The sequence below is a fragment of the Pseudorasbora parva genome, chromosome 17 (assembly GCF_024679245.1).
Source record: "Pseudorasbora parva isolate DD20220531a chromosome 17, ASM2467924v1, whole genome shotgun sequence".
NCBI lineage: Eukaryota > Metazoa > Chordata > Actinopteri > Cypriniformes > Gobionidae > Pseudorasbora > Pseudorasbora parva.
This window is the reverse complement of record NC_090188.1, coordinates 39,282,009-39,296,426: the sequence shown is the minus strand read 5'-3', so window position 1 is coordinate 39,296,426 and position 14,418 is coordinate 39,282,009. Positions and strand designations below refer to the sequence as shown.

General features: G+C 38.7%; 1 protein-coding gene across 1 annotated transcript in view; it reads left to right on the top strand.

Moving 5' to 3' along the window:
• Nucleotides 1–1,348: 1,348 nt before the first annotated feature.
• Nucleotides 1,349–14,418, top strand: part of hmgcll1 (3-hydroxymethyl-3-methylglutaryl-CoA lyase like 1) — a 35,889-nt gene continuing 22,819 nt past the window's right edge. The window contains exons 1-7 of the mRNA XM_067421886.1: nucleotides 1,349–1,573; nucleotides 4,784–4,861; nucleotides 6,058–6,165; nucleotides 6,252–6,347; nucleotides 6,661–6,809; nucleotides 9,530–9,593; nucleotides 9,901–10,089. Coding sequence (XP_067277987.1) covers nucleotides 1,478–1,573; nucleotides 4,784–4,861; nucleotides 6,058–6,165; nucleotides 6,252–6,347; nucleotides 6,661–6,809; nucleotides 9,530–9,593; nucleotides 9,901–10,089 — 780 coding nt within the window. The 5' untranslated portion in view covers nucleotides 1,349–1,477. The remainder of the gene's footprint in view (nucleotides 1,574–4,783; nucleotides 4,862–6,057; nucleotides 6,166–6,251; nucleotides 6,348–6,660; nucleotides 6,810–9,529; nucleotides 9,594–9,900; nucleotides 10,090–14,418) is intronic.

The window sequence follows — 14,418 nt, the reverse complement described above, 5'->3', positions numbered from 1 at the left end:
GGATCGAACCCCGCAATGTTACTAGGTCCCCGAACCGGGTTCAATTCGGTAATCAATTCTGGGACGTGGTTGCTTTCACACAGAAGGCGACCCTGCAATGTTCCGGGAATATTGCGGGTCTGACGTGCAGTGTGAAAGGGGCTATTAGGGCACAATGGAATCACGTGACAATAGGAGACATGACATTGAACTTAACAAAATAAGAACTTGAAACAACATCAAAACAGTAGACATTACAAAGTTAAAATCATAAGGAAGTTCTTTAGTATTGTAGTTATCAAATTAAAATACGTGTACTTTTTCGAAGCAAGACAGAAGAATATTTAAACAATGATTCAAAATTCAATTTAAAGCACAACTTTTAATTAGACTTTATTAAAGTCCACTTTGTTTCTTATTTTGTTGAAAAACAGTCATGCAAGTTCTCTCTCTTTAGGCTCATGCTAGATTTCATAATATCATATGATCTGTTGAGTTATCTGCATTAAAAAGTGCATAAGTGCACATTTAATGCATACCAGAACTTGTTCAACATAAAACATGTCTGCAAACATAATGAGTCTTTGAACTGGTTTACAGGTCACAGTTACTAATTTATAAAAATCTGAATAATTATAATATATATTGTATTTAGTATATATAAAAAAATATATATATAAAAATTAAATTATATATTAAAAAAATATATATAAATATATTTAATGAAGTGACTTCAGAGGTCATGGAAAAGTCATGGCATTTCATTTTCCAAAAAGTGTTGGAACCCCGAACACATTTTGATATACCTTATGATTTATCAGCCTCTGCCATGCGAGAAATGCTGATACCTAATAAATGCAGCCAGTTGCATTTCCCCCCGTGAGAGAGAGGCCAGACCCTCTCACGACACACCAGCGTCTTACTGAGGAAGAGTTCGGCACAAGAGCTTCCTTAAACCTCTCTATTGTAAGCACCTGGGCCAGGAAGAATGGCTCTTTCACAAGTAAATTGCTGCCCGGCTTTACAGAGAGATTTTATAACAGAGCACAGTTGACATTGGCAAGAGTGCCACAGCCGGCCATTGAAAAGCATGAGCTGCCTCAGTCACAGGAGATCAATCACAGCAGCGTATTTCCCCGAAGCTGTAGATTTCCGCTGGGGAGGGGAGCCAAGGGCAGTAAAATAAGCAGCTTGTGGTTAGTCTTATTGTAGAGCCGAGAATCCCAGCGGGTCTCGTACTTCACGTGGAGCTGTCAGTCTAAAGCTAACAAAATGCTGTCTAATGTCTTCAGCCTGCGTTTTCCCTCCCCCTCCCTTCATCACTGTGTGCAGGCAGGGATGCTGCTACCATGGTAACAGCTGAGTCATTCTGTGCCCTTTGAAGCGATGCTGTCGGGCTCCTCCAGCTCATAAAACAGTGTGAAGAAGCGCATACACACTCTGATCACTACAGGTGTCATCCGGGAACAACACCGGGCTAGCGGGTCGTGCTAGCCGGATGGGTAACGTTTCTACTGCGGTCAAGCACTGCCTGAGCTATGAGACTTTCCTGCGGGATTATCCTTGGTTGCCACGGATCCTGTGGGAAGAGAAGGTGGGGGTCTGTTTTTGCATGTGCCAGATTTATACATGGAAATATAGGAATGCAGTCACATAATTCCACAATGAAAATGATCTGACCCTCGTGAACAGTATCCAACTGTCCTTATGCAGAATGTGGATAATTTGTGATTGAAATTTAAGATATATAAACAAATATTGCTTTTAAACAAGTAGTACATGGTGCGTTATTTATGCCAAATGGCATTCTTTTCCACTTCAAAAGTTAAGAAATTTAAAATGCATTCGAAAATATGATTTGATAGCTATGGCAAACTGGCAGGTTTTTACATAGGTGTACAGGATTTATTTACAGGATTGCTCTGAGATTGAACATCAATCTACCTCCGTCTTTCTATACTAAATGCTAAGTCCACACTGGCACTAAGGAGCAATGACATATTCTTTAAGTATCCATCCTCAGTATAAGAAAACGCTTCACTCACAACTTAATTGGACATTAAACACTATCAAGTCTCCCCCTTTTCCCATCTAGCTAAAATACACATACTAATGTGTCTATTTACATCTAGTGCAAACATTTTTTTTTTTTTTTTTTTTTACTCAGCATGCTTTGCTTCATTGCTTTATTAAGTCTCATGCCAATCATGCTGGGAAATATAGTTTCAGGTACTATATGTCAACCAAAGCTACTTGATGGCAAGTCTGAAACTTTGGCAAGGTCCCAAATGGCTCCCTAAACAGTCAAGATTTTCAAAGTCTTCCATCGAGCCTGAGTCCACACTCGTGAGCGCCTATCTGATACCTAAAATGACAGATGGGACACGCTACGGTCTCAATGACTTAACGGTTGTGTGCACACAGCAGCAATTGTATGTCCACAAGTCCAAAAGTGCGAATGAAGTGTTCCATTTGGGACAGGGCCTTTATAGTCAAAACAGCGTAATGCTGGCTAATGCTACATTATGCAGTTAAGGCAACTAGAGGACTGTTTTTTGTTCAATGTCAGTGGAGGAGAGGTTTCAATATGCTGAATAATCAGCCTTTTTACGAAAATAGCTTATCATTTAATGAATGGAAAGCCCATCGGCTAATCTTCAAGATGTTTGCTCACTAACATTAATCATAAGTATGATAACCAGAAAATCCTCCCAGGATACCTGGAATCAGTGTTACAGAACCCCAGACACATTGTTTTACAATTTTTGTAGTGTACACTATCAAACCAATGAGAGCTTCGGATTTTACAATTTTTCTTTATTTTTCTGTGCAACTGATACTTACCAGTTCTTATTTACTGGGCTTACCTATAAGGCAGTTGTGCGACGGGTATGATTCAGTTTACAGCACTTCTCATTCATTTCTATGGTATCCGCAAACAGTGACTATCGCACAACTCAGAATGATATTCAGTGACAGCAAGGCTGTAATGTGATTGATTATCAAGGCACACGTGATTCAAATTAGCCACTATGCTATTTTCCATTGGTAGAGCCACAGACCCTCATATCTCCCAATAATAAGACTATCTAGTCAACATCCAAAGTCACTTTTGAGCACTTGATTGGTTAAGATTTTAGAGGATTGCATTAATCAAATGTGCATTATACCCCAGACAGCAACATTGTGGCTGCGTCCAAAAACTTAGGCAGTGACTTAATGCCTTGCTGCTTTATCAGACAATGACCTGTAAGAGAGCGTTTGTGCATGAAAGTCACCTTACAAAACTGATTTCAGACAGACTTCTGAGGCAGCGTAACAGCTTAATTATCTACAGCAAAGTAGAGCGAGCTTTGGTGAGAACTTAACAAATATTTAATTGCTACAGTAGTAATTTCTCATAAGAAATTACATCAGAAGTTGAAAATGTTGGTCAAAAACTTACATTTACACAAACTGATCAGCAAACACAACTTTCGGACGCAATCTATTTTCTAGCTCTACTGTCACAGAATGGGATGCACAGGTTTGTGGGATATTAAAGGCAGCAAATGATTCATCAATGCTGCCTTCAAAACTATCAGGAGACAGTAAGTGAAGATAACTTTGGATTCAGACATGTCTCTATGCCTAACTACCTTGAAATGTGTCCTCTGAAGTCAGGATTTTCCAGGTTTTGCAGCCAGTGTAAGACCCAGACCTGAGCCTACACTATTTTGCTGTCTGGGTTTTTACAAATTAATTTCACCATAAATAAAAGCTAAATTAGCTATAATATTGAAGTAGATGGAGAATTTTGACTTATAAATAATAAACCTAAAATCAATTTGTTAATAATTTATTGATTTAGTGTAGTTACTATAAATAAAGACAGGAATATTTTCTTCGAAAGACCTTAATGTTTGTTGTGATTTTATGTTATGCACTGAGAAAAAGTAAATAAATAAATAAATAAATAAATAAATAAATAAATAAATAAATAAATAAATAAATAAATATATTATTATTATTATTATTATTATTATTATTATTATTATTATTATTATTATTATTTATTTTATATGAATTTCTTTTTTTATTTTTGTGATCAGACCAATAAAAAATTGGCACGGTCATTTCACTTCTTAGGCTTGAAGTCCAGAATGTTTTAAAAATACAAAGACAAAACACAGCTAAAGTTTCCTGGTCTAATTTATTTAGTTAATAAGAAGAAAATGCCTGATCTATTTCTAGTGGAGCCTGTATTTCTGGCATGAGCAGTGAGTTAAAAGAGAGCGAGTTTGATATATGAGTGAATTTAATAGGCTGTCCTAACTGCAGGCCTCGGGTGATAACAGGACAAACCACATCAGTCCTCCTCCGCCTACCCAGTGCACACTGTCAGTAACTTCTTAAAAAGTAGTTTGTTATCGTTCCTTTCACACATACATTTCCTTCCTCCGAAGCAGCACAATTAAATCAAACTTGCCTCTAAAGAAACTATGTGCGGTTCCTCAAAGTGAGCATTTCAGTATCAAGAGGCTGAGATTTTATAGCTGTTCAAATCTTCTATAAACATAAAGCATTGGCCCTTGGTAATGCTTCTCCCCGAATTCAAAGGTTAAGCTTTGGTTTTATCATTGGAAGTCAGGAAATGCTTGTTTCCAAAGCACATTTTGTCATAAATGGCCTGGCATGGATTTAAAGACCAGATTCAAAAAATGAATTTGTATGCACCATTTGACAGCACTGCACAGAGGATGTGTCTTAATCCCCCTCTCAGATTTTCCGTACAGCTCTGTCCTCATTGTTTTTCAATTTACAGTGTTCTGAACTGCCTAAGCTCCCACTTCAAGTCAAAATTGTGGAGGTCGGACCAAGAGACGGGCTTCAAAATGAGAAGGTAGCGATTTAATAATTCTAAAATGCTTGTAGCATGTGTATTATTAGCATTCTCCTTTCACAAAAAATAGCAACATAAACTTAAAAGCATAAATATATTGAGCGGTTATAAAATGAAAAAGACATTTGTTAGCACAAAACATAAAAAATGTACTACCACCAGATAACTCATTAATTACATGTTTTTAACCAGACACACATTTAGAATGATTTAGGCAACATATGCTTATTGGGAAAAGTGTCCATAAAAGTAAAAATTGCATGGTTGCTTTAGAAAATGTGTCTTAATCTAACCTTTGCCATTGGTTAGTGTTAGTGTACACTCCTAACAATAAAGGGTCTAAAATGGTTTTCACAACAATAAGACAAACCATTGGTGGTTCCACAAAGAACCTTTCAGTCAATATTTCTTAAAATAACTTTATTTTTCTTAGTTTAAATACCATCTTAAGTGTTAACTTTAAATAGTTATTTGCGCATTGGAAATTATCTATGGATGTTATGTTCTTTTTGGAACCATAGATGCTAATCAAAGATTGTAGGGTTTAATAAAGGTTGTCTGTTATTTTGAAATGCAATAAAACATTAACATTTAATTTCTAAACTGCTGTGAATGGTATAACAACTAACATAATAAACATGTAGGACTTTAGTATGGGGAACATATATTCACTATTAAATATAACTTCTGCCTCAATAAACACCTAATTTACTGCTTAGTAATAGTTAGTAAGGTAATATTTAAATTAAGGTATTGGGTAGTATACAAAAAAAATCTACAATGATGTAGAATAGATTCTAGATGTAGAATTTATTTTATTTTATTTTTTATATATAAGTATTAATAAATAGCAAATGTACTAATAGTATGCAAGCTAATAAGCACCTAGTTATCAGTGATAATTGAACACGTATGGCATCACTCAATGGACAATAAAAAATGTGAAATGTGCTGTGAAAGTGTTGGGCGAGAAACAATGAAACTTCATTTTGCAGAAATGTTGCCACAGCCATGTGTTTCCATTGAGCCTGGTTTGAATTTAGTAAGTCTTATTGTATATATTCACAGGAAAAATATTAATTCAATTATAGTGACAAATAAATTATTCATCTCAATAGCACGGTGCTTTTTTGGCTCACAGATGTGCATGCTCCCTCTTCATAGAAACATAAGACTTTTGAATTGTGTTTTTGCAGGAAATAGTGCCGACAGAAGTCAAAATCCAGCTGATAGACATGCTCTCTCAGACCGGTCTGCCTGTGGTAGAAGCCACTAGCTTTGTGTCTTCAAAATGGGTAGCTCAGGTAATAATGTGTACTCAGGAGTGTGCTCAAAAACTGCATTTCTGGGATAAAGTTTGAGCATGCATCCTTGTTGGTTTGTTTTTCAGATGGCAGACCACAGTGCAGTGTTGAAAGGGATTAAAAAGTCTCCTGACGTAAGATACCCTGTTCTGACTCCCAATATTCAGGGCTTCCAGGCAGCTGTAAGTAAATATTTGCATCATTTACATTTATTTACAAGTGACATTTCCAATTTACGTTCCATGCCAGGTCAATGATGTTTTTCGTGTATAATAAAACCCTTTATTTATGCATGCGCTCTGCCTACGCATCCACTGCCCCTTTTCCTTACATAAGTGAGCAACCTTTGCTTCTTGTACAATTTATTTGTAAATGTTTAGCCCATTTCTGTTAATTGCTTTCCTTGCTAATCAAGCAAGTTGTACTCACCAGCCAACATCTAGATCAAACATCAACATCTATAGCACAAACTTGATTAAATGTTTCCTGTTAAAGGTTGCAGCAGGAGCTACTGAAGTGGCCGTGTTTGGTTCCGCCTCAGAGACTTTTAGCAGGAAGAACATCAACTGCTCCATAGAGGAGAGTTTGGAGAGGTTCGAGCAGGTCATCTCTGCAGCCAAACAGGAAGGCATACCAGTACGCGGGTGTGTTCCATGGACCCAAGCTTCCTTCTAAGTATTTAGGCCAGTGCTCATTATATGCACTTTCACTTTGACACTAATATGGAAAGCAGGTCAGCAATAATAAGTCTAAATTTAGTCCTGTCAATCATATAATCATTGTGGCCATGCTGATAAAAAGAAATTGAATTCAAGAAGATTCTTCAAACAAAATAGCACAGCAACAGATTTGAGGCTTGATGGCAAAATGCCTCTTGAGGCTGTATCTCTACAATGCTTTTGCTTAATGACACCAAACTTTGCATTGTCATTGTCACTTCACTCTGACCACACTACATCAAGTTTGTAACTATTGGTTAAAAGTGATAAACCATTAAATCATATTACTACTGAGTGTATAGCCTGACGTGGTCATGATCAGTCATGAAAAAATAGAATCCATTTTTCGAAAAAATATAATCCAAGCCCCTTTGATGACGTGCATGATTATGTTACTGTTGATCATCTGTCCATCATCGTCTAAAGCCCGCCCTGATGATTTCATTGGTCCGAACAGCTTCTGTTCGGGGATAATTACTCCTCTATGGAGCAAGGCCAGACCAAACTGCCCAACCTAAAAAAATAGTGGGCGGGGCTAAAGTCTGGCTGGCATCCAGGCTAGATTTTGTAGCCATTTTGCCTAAAATAATCTTACAATTTCTTTAATTGCTCATTGTTGCAGTTTGTCAGACATTGTCTTGTTGTCTTTTTTGTGCTTGGCACCAATAATTGCTGCTTGCAGCTATATTATGGAATTGAGCTTATTCTGATTTTAGTGGAATATATGTGAGAACATAACATTAAATATGATAAATGCATCAACCAGAGCATTCTTAGTGAGCTCTATCAAAGTTTCCAGAATTTTTATTAAATAAAAGTTCAAAGCATGTGTAGATCTTTGAATAGTGAACATTCCATTTTTGCCCAAAAAACAAACAAAAAATCTGATATATTTGATATATCTCTGCAGATATCCTTTACAGTCCCCACAGGGACATTAAACAAGGATATTCACCTGTACTGAGTCACTACTTAACTAAGACAGGAGAAAACATGTTTGTTTTTTATGAGAAGTTTCTGGACTTCATCTTTGGTGTAGCAAAGAGCAGGAAAACATCTACTGCTTCATACAGGACATCTACAGAAGTTTGAGCAGTTCATTTCAGCAGCCAAACAGAAAGGCATATATGTTGGATGTTGTTCATAGACCCAGTATTTTGGAATAGGCCAATGTTCATTATGTGCACTTTAAGGCTATTTTTAATGAGAAGCAGGCCAATAATCTGCCAATGATGTCAAAGTCAGTGCAGAAACTGGTTGACTGGAAGAAAGGATGGTGATGTAGATTATAGCAACTCGATCAGGGCTGCATTTCCCAAATGCATCCTAGGCCTCTAAGTTGATCGTAGAGACCACTGGTGTCAATTGTTCTACGATCAACATAGGCTTACAATGTTTTTGTGAAACATAGCACTAGGCTGGTAAAGGAAAGATTGTAGGCAAGACTGTAAACTTATGATCAGGATAAGGGCTTATGTAACAGCCAACAACAGCATTGGCCATCTCGAATGAAAAATCCAGTATTGCTGCATAAGATATGCAGCAATACTGGAAGAACCCGTCCCCCCCCCCCCCCCCCCCCCCCAGAGATTTTTGTGTACATGGTTAATCAAATGGGTGGTATTGTAAACTGAAGGTCTGAAGTGGATACTCTTGTATGTTTGTAGGATTGACCCTTGCTCACTTTATTGCATTTTTGTTCTGCAACACTGACTGTTATGAATTTCCTTCAAAATCTGAATTTTTATGAGTAGCTGAATGCTTCATAAATTAAGTTAAAACATAAAGACACATGATCCAGGTGATTGTCTATCTGCTGAATGACTGCTGGTCTTAGACTGCAGTGATGACGTTTTCAGGAGAAATTCATTATATAAGCAAGTTCTTTGGGTTAACCAAAAGGTTAGTGTCTTCTTTTATTGTTGAACTTATATTTTTTGGGATTGTTCTCCTTTGAGTATTTGAGATGGGGCACCAGAGCAGCAAATGAAATTATTCCAGAATTAATCAGTAAATAATTCAAGTTCCAGATGTGCATGCAGTGTGGTGCTTTGTATCAGTTACAAGTACAAGTCCAGATGTGTCCACAGTTTTCAGCCTGTGCTTTTTACTGAATAAAAAAAACAAAAACGGTCGAGAGCAGTCACTTCAGTCTGACAAGCTCATTCTGGCAAATGTGACTCAACGCCTAATGTTCAAGAAGAGGCTCCACGGAAATTCTGGTAGCACACAGAAGTATCGTCTGACGACCACAAGCCCAAGAGAAACATTTTCAACTTTTCACTTGTTTGTTCACTGTTTCTAGCAGAACATGTTTCCTTCACATATGGAAAGCACATATAGCTTGTACGTTGCCCTCTAGCACCATTTCTCATTCCCACTGTCAACACTATTGGTACTATTTGTCACAACCTTTTGACGCAAGCCATATGTTTAGCCTGCTTCTGAACATTTTGTTTCATTCCATGATAGATGTAATCCATTGTAAGAGCAGTTCTGGCCGCTGTGGATTTGCGGTTGCAGTAAAACAGCACCCGCCATTATTTCACCTATGTTGCATGACTGTTGGTACTGTTAGCTCAAAGCTATATATCCTACAACTTATGCTTAACTTCACCTCTCATGGTTATTTTGCTTCTTTCCAGGTATGTTTCCTGTGTTCTTGGCTGTCCGTATGAGGGACAAGTAAAACCATCACAAGTCACAAAGGTAATGACGTAGCATCGCTCAGTCCAAATAGCATTGTTCAGAGTATAACAGGCCGAAGCAAAATGAACGGGCCTTCCAGTATGTGATAAATCTCAGTGGGTGTTGAGTTCTCTGCATATTTTTTCTTCCCACAATTTTCATAGTCCCACAGGCCCTTATTACGATATTTGCTAAAAAACCTACATGACGCTGAAACACGGCAGTGCTTTTCTAATGCTCAGAATGAGCTCTCTGTGTGCATGTCTTCATCTTGTTTATATTTCCAGAGGGGATAGTGTTTTCATGGCTTTCCTCTGTTCCGGCCCAGGTGGCAAAGCGGTTGTTTGAGCTGGGCTGTTATGAGGTATCCCTTGGGGACACCATTGGCGTAGGCACTGCGGGCTCCATGGCCAAGATGCTGAGTGATGTGTTGACAGAGGTGCCCGTCGGCGCACTGGCAGTGCACTGCCATGACACTTACGGTCAAGCACTGCCCAACATTCTCATTGCTCTGCAGGTAAGGGACATTACGGTGGTCACAACCATGAGGTACACTTTTTCATACATGCACAAGGGTTTTGGAAGAAGGACATTGTATAAAAAAAGAAAAAAGAAGAAGAGATAACTGTATCAGGCTTTATCATACTTTTAATGCATACGTATTCTGCTATGCAATCACAATTTCACCCATTGTTGCTGTTTGAACTCAATTCATAATGCAACACAACACATCACATTGTCAACATGCCATGGGCAAAATAGAAGAAAACAGCATAAATTGTTTTCTTCTATTGTCAGTGTGACTACAGTGAATAATACCCTTTGAAACGCAACACAACTACACGCTGCAATATTAATGTTGCCGCAAGGTATACTACAACTACTTACCCTAATAAAACATACAGTCAGACCACTGAGTACTGAATTTCTTAGTGCCACAAAAATGCACGGAAATATGTTTGTGAATGGCAATCCCTTGTTAAATCATTCCCATCTGCCTTTGTGTACTTGTGCAGTACTTGTGTAATCACAACTATTTAGAATAACTCATGATGACAGGACATATAAATGCAGTGTTAAATACAAAAAAGTCAAGGCATACATGTGGATCCACCTACCTAACAAAAGTATACGCTCTAAGAATGAGATCTAATGTTCCCATTACACACATGAAAACATTATTTCTGAATGTTCTTTCTGAACATTCAAAACATCGTTTTTTAAATGTTTAGAAAAGGCAAATGTTAAGGGAACATTGCATTCTGTAACTGAGCAAACATCTGAGCAAACACATTACTTTTGAACATTCTCTGAACATTATGACATTTTTTTTATGTTACTGGAAGAATGTTTATTCATAACTTTGAGAGAACTTTAAGAGAACCTTGCCAGAACGTTAGCCAAAGTTCTGAGAATATTCCCTGTTAGTCGGGAAGTAATAAAGAAACATGAACCACAAGTTCACAGTCTCTCACCACCTTACCTCACATACACAGACAGCGCTCCAGGGAGCACAACAAAAGCTACTGAAACACACTCCAAAACCCTCTGGAGTATCAGCGATTAAATATTTGTTTTGTATTTTCACCTAAAAAGCACAGAACACAACAACAACAACAATATACCACCAAAAATATGCTTACACAACACTGCCAGGCGTATTTGAATGTGTCAACTCTACGCTTTTATGAAACAGTGGCTTCCTGTGGTTTAATTTTCACAAACCTTAAACCACAGAGCGTGGTCGCAATTCAGAAATAACACTGGCATGGCTTTATCAGCTCTCCAGGGCCCTTTGTGAACTCTTTCACAGTTTGTCTTCCCCCGTAGAACGCCAATGCTCTTTGGGGGCTGGGCGGGTCAGCAGATGTGAAGGACTGGACACAAAGGCTTACCTATTAGATGTCTGTTTCATATGACAGTGGCTTGGCCCTTGACAAAGCCAACGATATGGAGGCTAGAGCGGGGCCCTCGGGGGCTCAAACTCATCTGTCGCTAGGGCCGTTGAACTCTGTGACAATGCTGTGCTTAAAGGGCAAGGGGAAAATTATCCTTTCATCACTCGCTACTAAACAGAGGGAGACTGGGGAAAAGGAAAACCCCATGCTCTAGTATATTCCATCCTCGGCTCCCACCGCTTTTTAGCCCTGTCTGTCTGTTTATCCGTCTCTTTCCAGCTGTAACTGTGTAACCCTAACTGTAGTCGGTGCGCCAAAGAAATGGCCATAAATTTCCTTCACTTATTTTTTTCTATGAATTGTGTGACATGACAGGGGGTCCTTTTTCAAAAGATACGAAAATGAGCGAAAATAACTCACCAAATGAAAACAAAGTGCAAAGTTCATATAGTACTGAAGTACTCCAAAACCACACTTTATTAACTTCCTTATATTTAACTGTCTATCTGTTTGTTTTTAACGGTTTGTAGTAAAGAGGAGGTTGGTAATGGAATTTGAAAGAGTTAAGTCAAATGCTCTTTAAGGTAATGTTAAATGCAGTTATGGATATATGCCATCTACTCAAAACCTGATAGTGTTTAATAGTGTTAAACTTCTTTTTGAAAATCTAGTTGCCAACACTGCAAGTTCCTTAGAAAAAAAGCAAACTTCGCTTAAATGGAAGTGAAAATTAAAATTCTCTCATTAATTACTCACACTCATGTTATTCCAAATCTGTAAGACTTCCGTTCATCATCGAAACACAAATGAAGATTCCTTTGACCCAGTTTTTGCCATGTGTTTTAGTTATTCATTTCATTCACCTGTCCCTCATTAATTAACTTGTTAGACTATTTTTTACTTCCATGTTGTGTGCTCTTCTACAGCCATCAACTGTAAATACAGGACTCAAGAAACAAGGACTCAAAAATTGACTCAGCAGGTGGTATATTGTGCTCCTTCTTTCAAAAGGTTGTAATATTAAATCATGCATGGAGGAGTTGCCGTCTGACTGACTGGGATGATCAACAGCTGATGAATTTGTAGTTTAGACCCAAATTTATCCCTGTGGACACCAGCTAGAGATTCCAATATAATTAAGTGGTATCTGGACTTGGTTCTGAGAACTCCTCCCAGTAGCGCTTGATTCCACTCAAATCTCAGCACTCTTTTCCCGACTCACTTCAACCCCAGCCCAAAGGTGAAGGATGAGGAAAAAGAGGCAGTCCTCTGCATGCCCATCCCTTGAGCACAATACAGAGTCTGTTCCAGTGAGCGAAATCCCAGAGTCCTTTCCAGTGACCAAAATTCCTGACTCCGTTCCAGTGAGAAAAATTCCAGAGCCCATTCCAGGGACTGAGATTTCCAGGTCTGTTTCAGTGAGTAAAATCTCAGAGTCCATACTAGTGAGAGAAATTCTTGAGTATGTTTCAGTAAGAGAAATTAGTTTGTTACAGTTCCAGAGCCTGCTCTCTACAGGGAGAATGTAGAACTGTCAATTATGGCTCCAGTTTTTATATGTGTTTGGGCCACACACAGATCCACTCCAGCCCTTGAGCACAGTCCAGTGTCAGCCCCGACCCATGAGGCCACTCCAGAGTCTGCTCCAGCCCATGAGCCCGCTCCAGAGTCTGCTCCAGCTCATGAGCCAGCTCCAGAGTCTGGTCCAGCCCATGAGCCCGCTCCAGAGTCTGCTCCAGCTCATGAGCCAGCTCCAGAGTCCGCTCCAACCCATGAGCCTTCTCCAGAGTCCACTCCAGCCTATGAGCCTGCTCCAGAGTCCACTCAGAGTCTACTCCAGCCAATGGGGGGAGGGGGGACTATACATCCCTGGCAAAAGTGGCTGAGACAAGCTTCGATGGCAAGGCCATGAAAGCTGGTCCTTCCCTGGCTCCTTGAACTGCCAAGGCCTCACTGGTACTGTGAACTACTGGTACCATCCAGAAGACAACCTGACTATCAGAACCCCCCACCCGATTGCACTTTCTTTAATGCGAAGTCGGATTAAGGGGGGAGTAATGTCAGGACTATGTTCTGTTTTTTTTTTCTTTGTTTCCCTTTCTGATTGCTTATTTTTCTTTGACCTAGATTCCCCATGTGTTTTAGTTATTCATCTCATTCACTTGTCCCTAATTAATATCATGTTAGCTCCTTTGTTTGTCCTTTGTTTTTAAGCCCTCGGTTTCAGTCTGTTCCTTGTATAGTTTAACATCATTTAATGTTGTTTCTCTTCTGTAGTCTCCTGATTTTTTTGTTTAGAATTCAATTAAAAGTCTATTTTGTTTACTTCCTTTTGTGTGCTTCTGTACAGTCAATGACTGTGACAACGGCCTGGTTAATAATCTTACTTTTAGGAAAAAAAGTAGCTTGTTAAAATTGCAATCTTTTTGTACAGTATTGCAGAGATTACATGCATTTTTTTTGCTGATACAAGGATAATCTTTGTTTAGGAATACAATATTCTCTCATTGGTCTTTAAGTCCCTAGTTGCCAAATTTGATGTGTTCATTGCTAATGGAAATTTCAACTTGTTCAATATCTCAACAAGGGTACAACCATGTAGGGCACAGTAGCCGTTGTAACATCAAATTAAGTAACTTTGACAACATTGATAGGAGACAGAAAAAGGCTCAAATTCCTAAAGGTGAATCGGCATTGAACCAACATCTCACAGACAACCCAAGAGCACTGAAAATAATAATGCCCTGTCATTTGTCCTCCTCCAATGACCCCCTAGCAGAACTTGGTGGAAATTAAAGATTTTATCATAGTTTTTCATTAGGGTTCACCAGTCGTCTCCGCCACCAGCTGAGACAGAAATGAATTTCACTAACCCTGTCAGCTCAGAGTCACCCCAGCTTTTGTCCATGATAAAGATGTTATAGGCTCTTTGTATTGCTTTTCTCAGG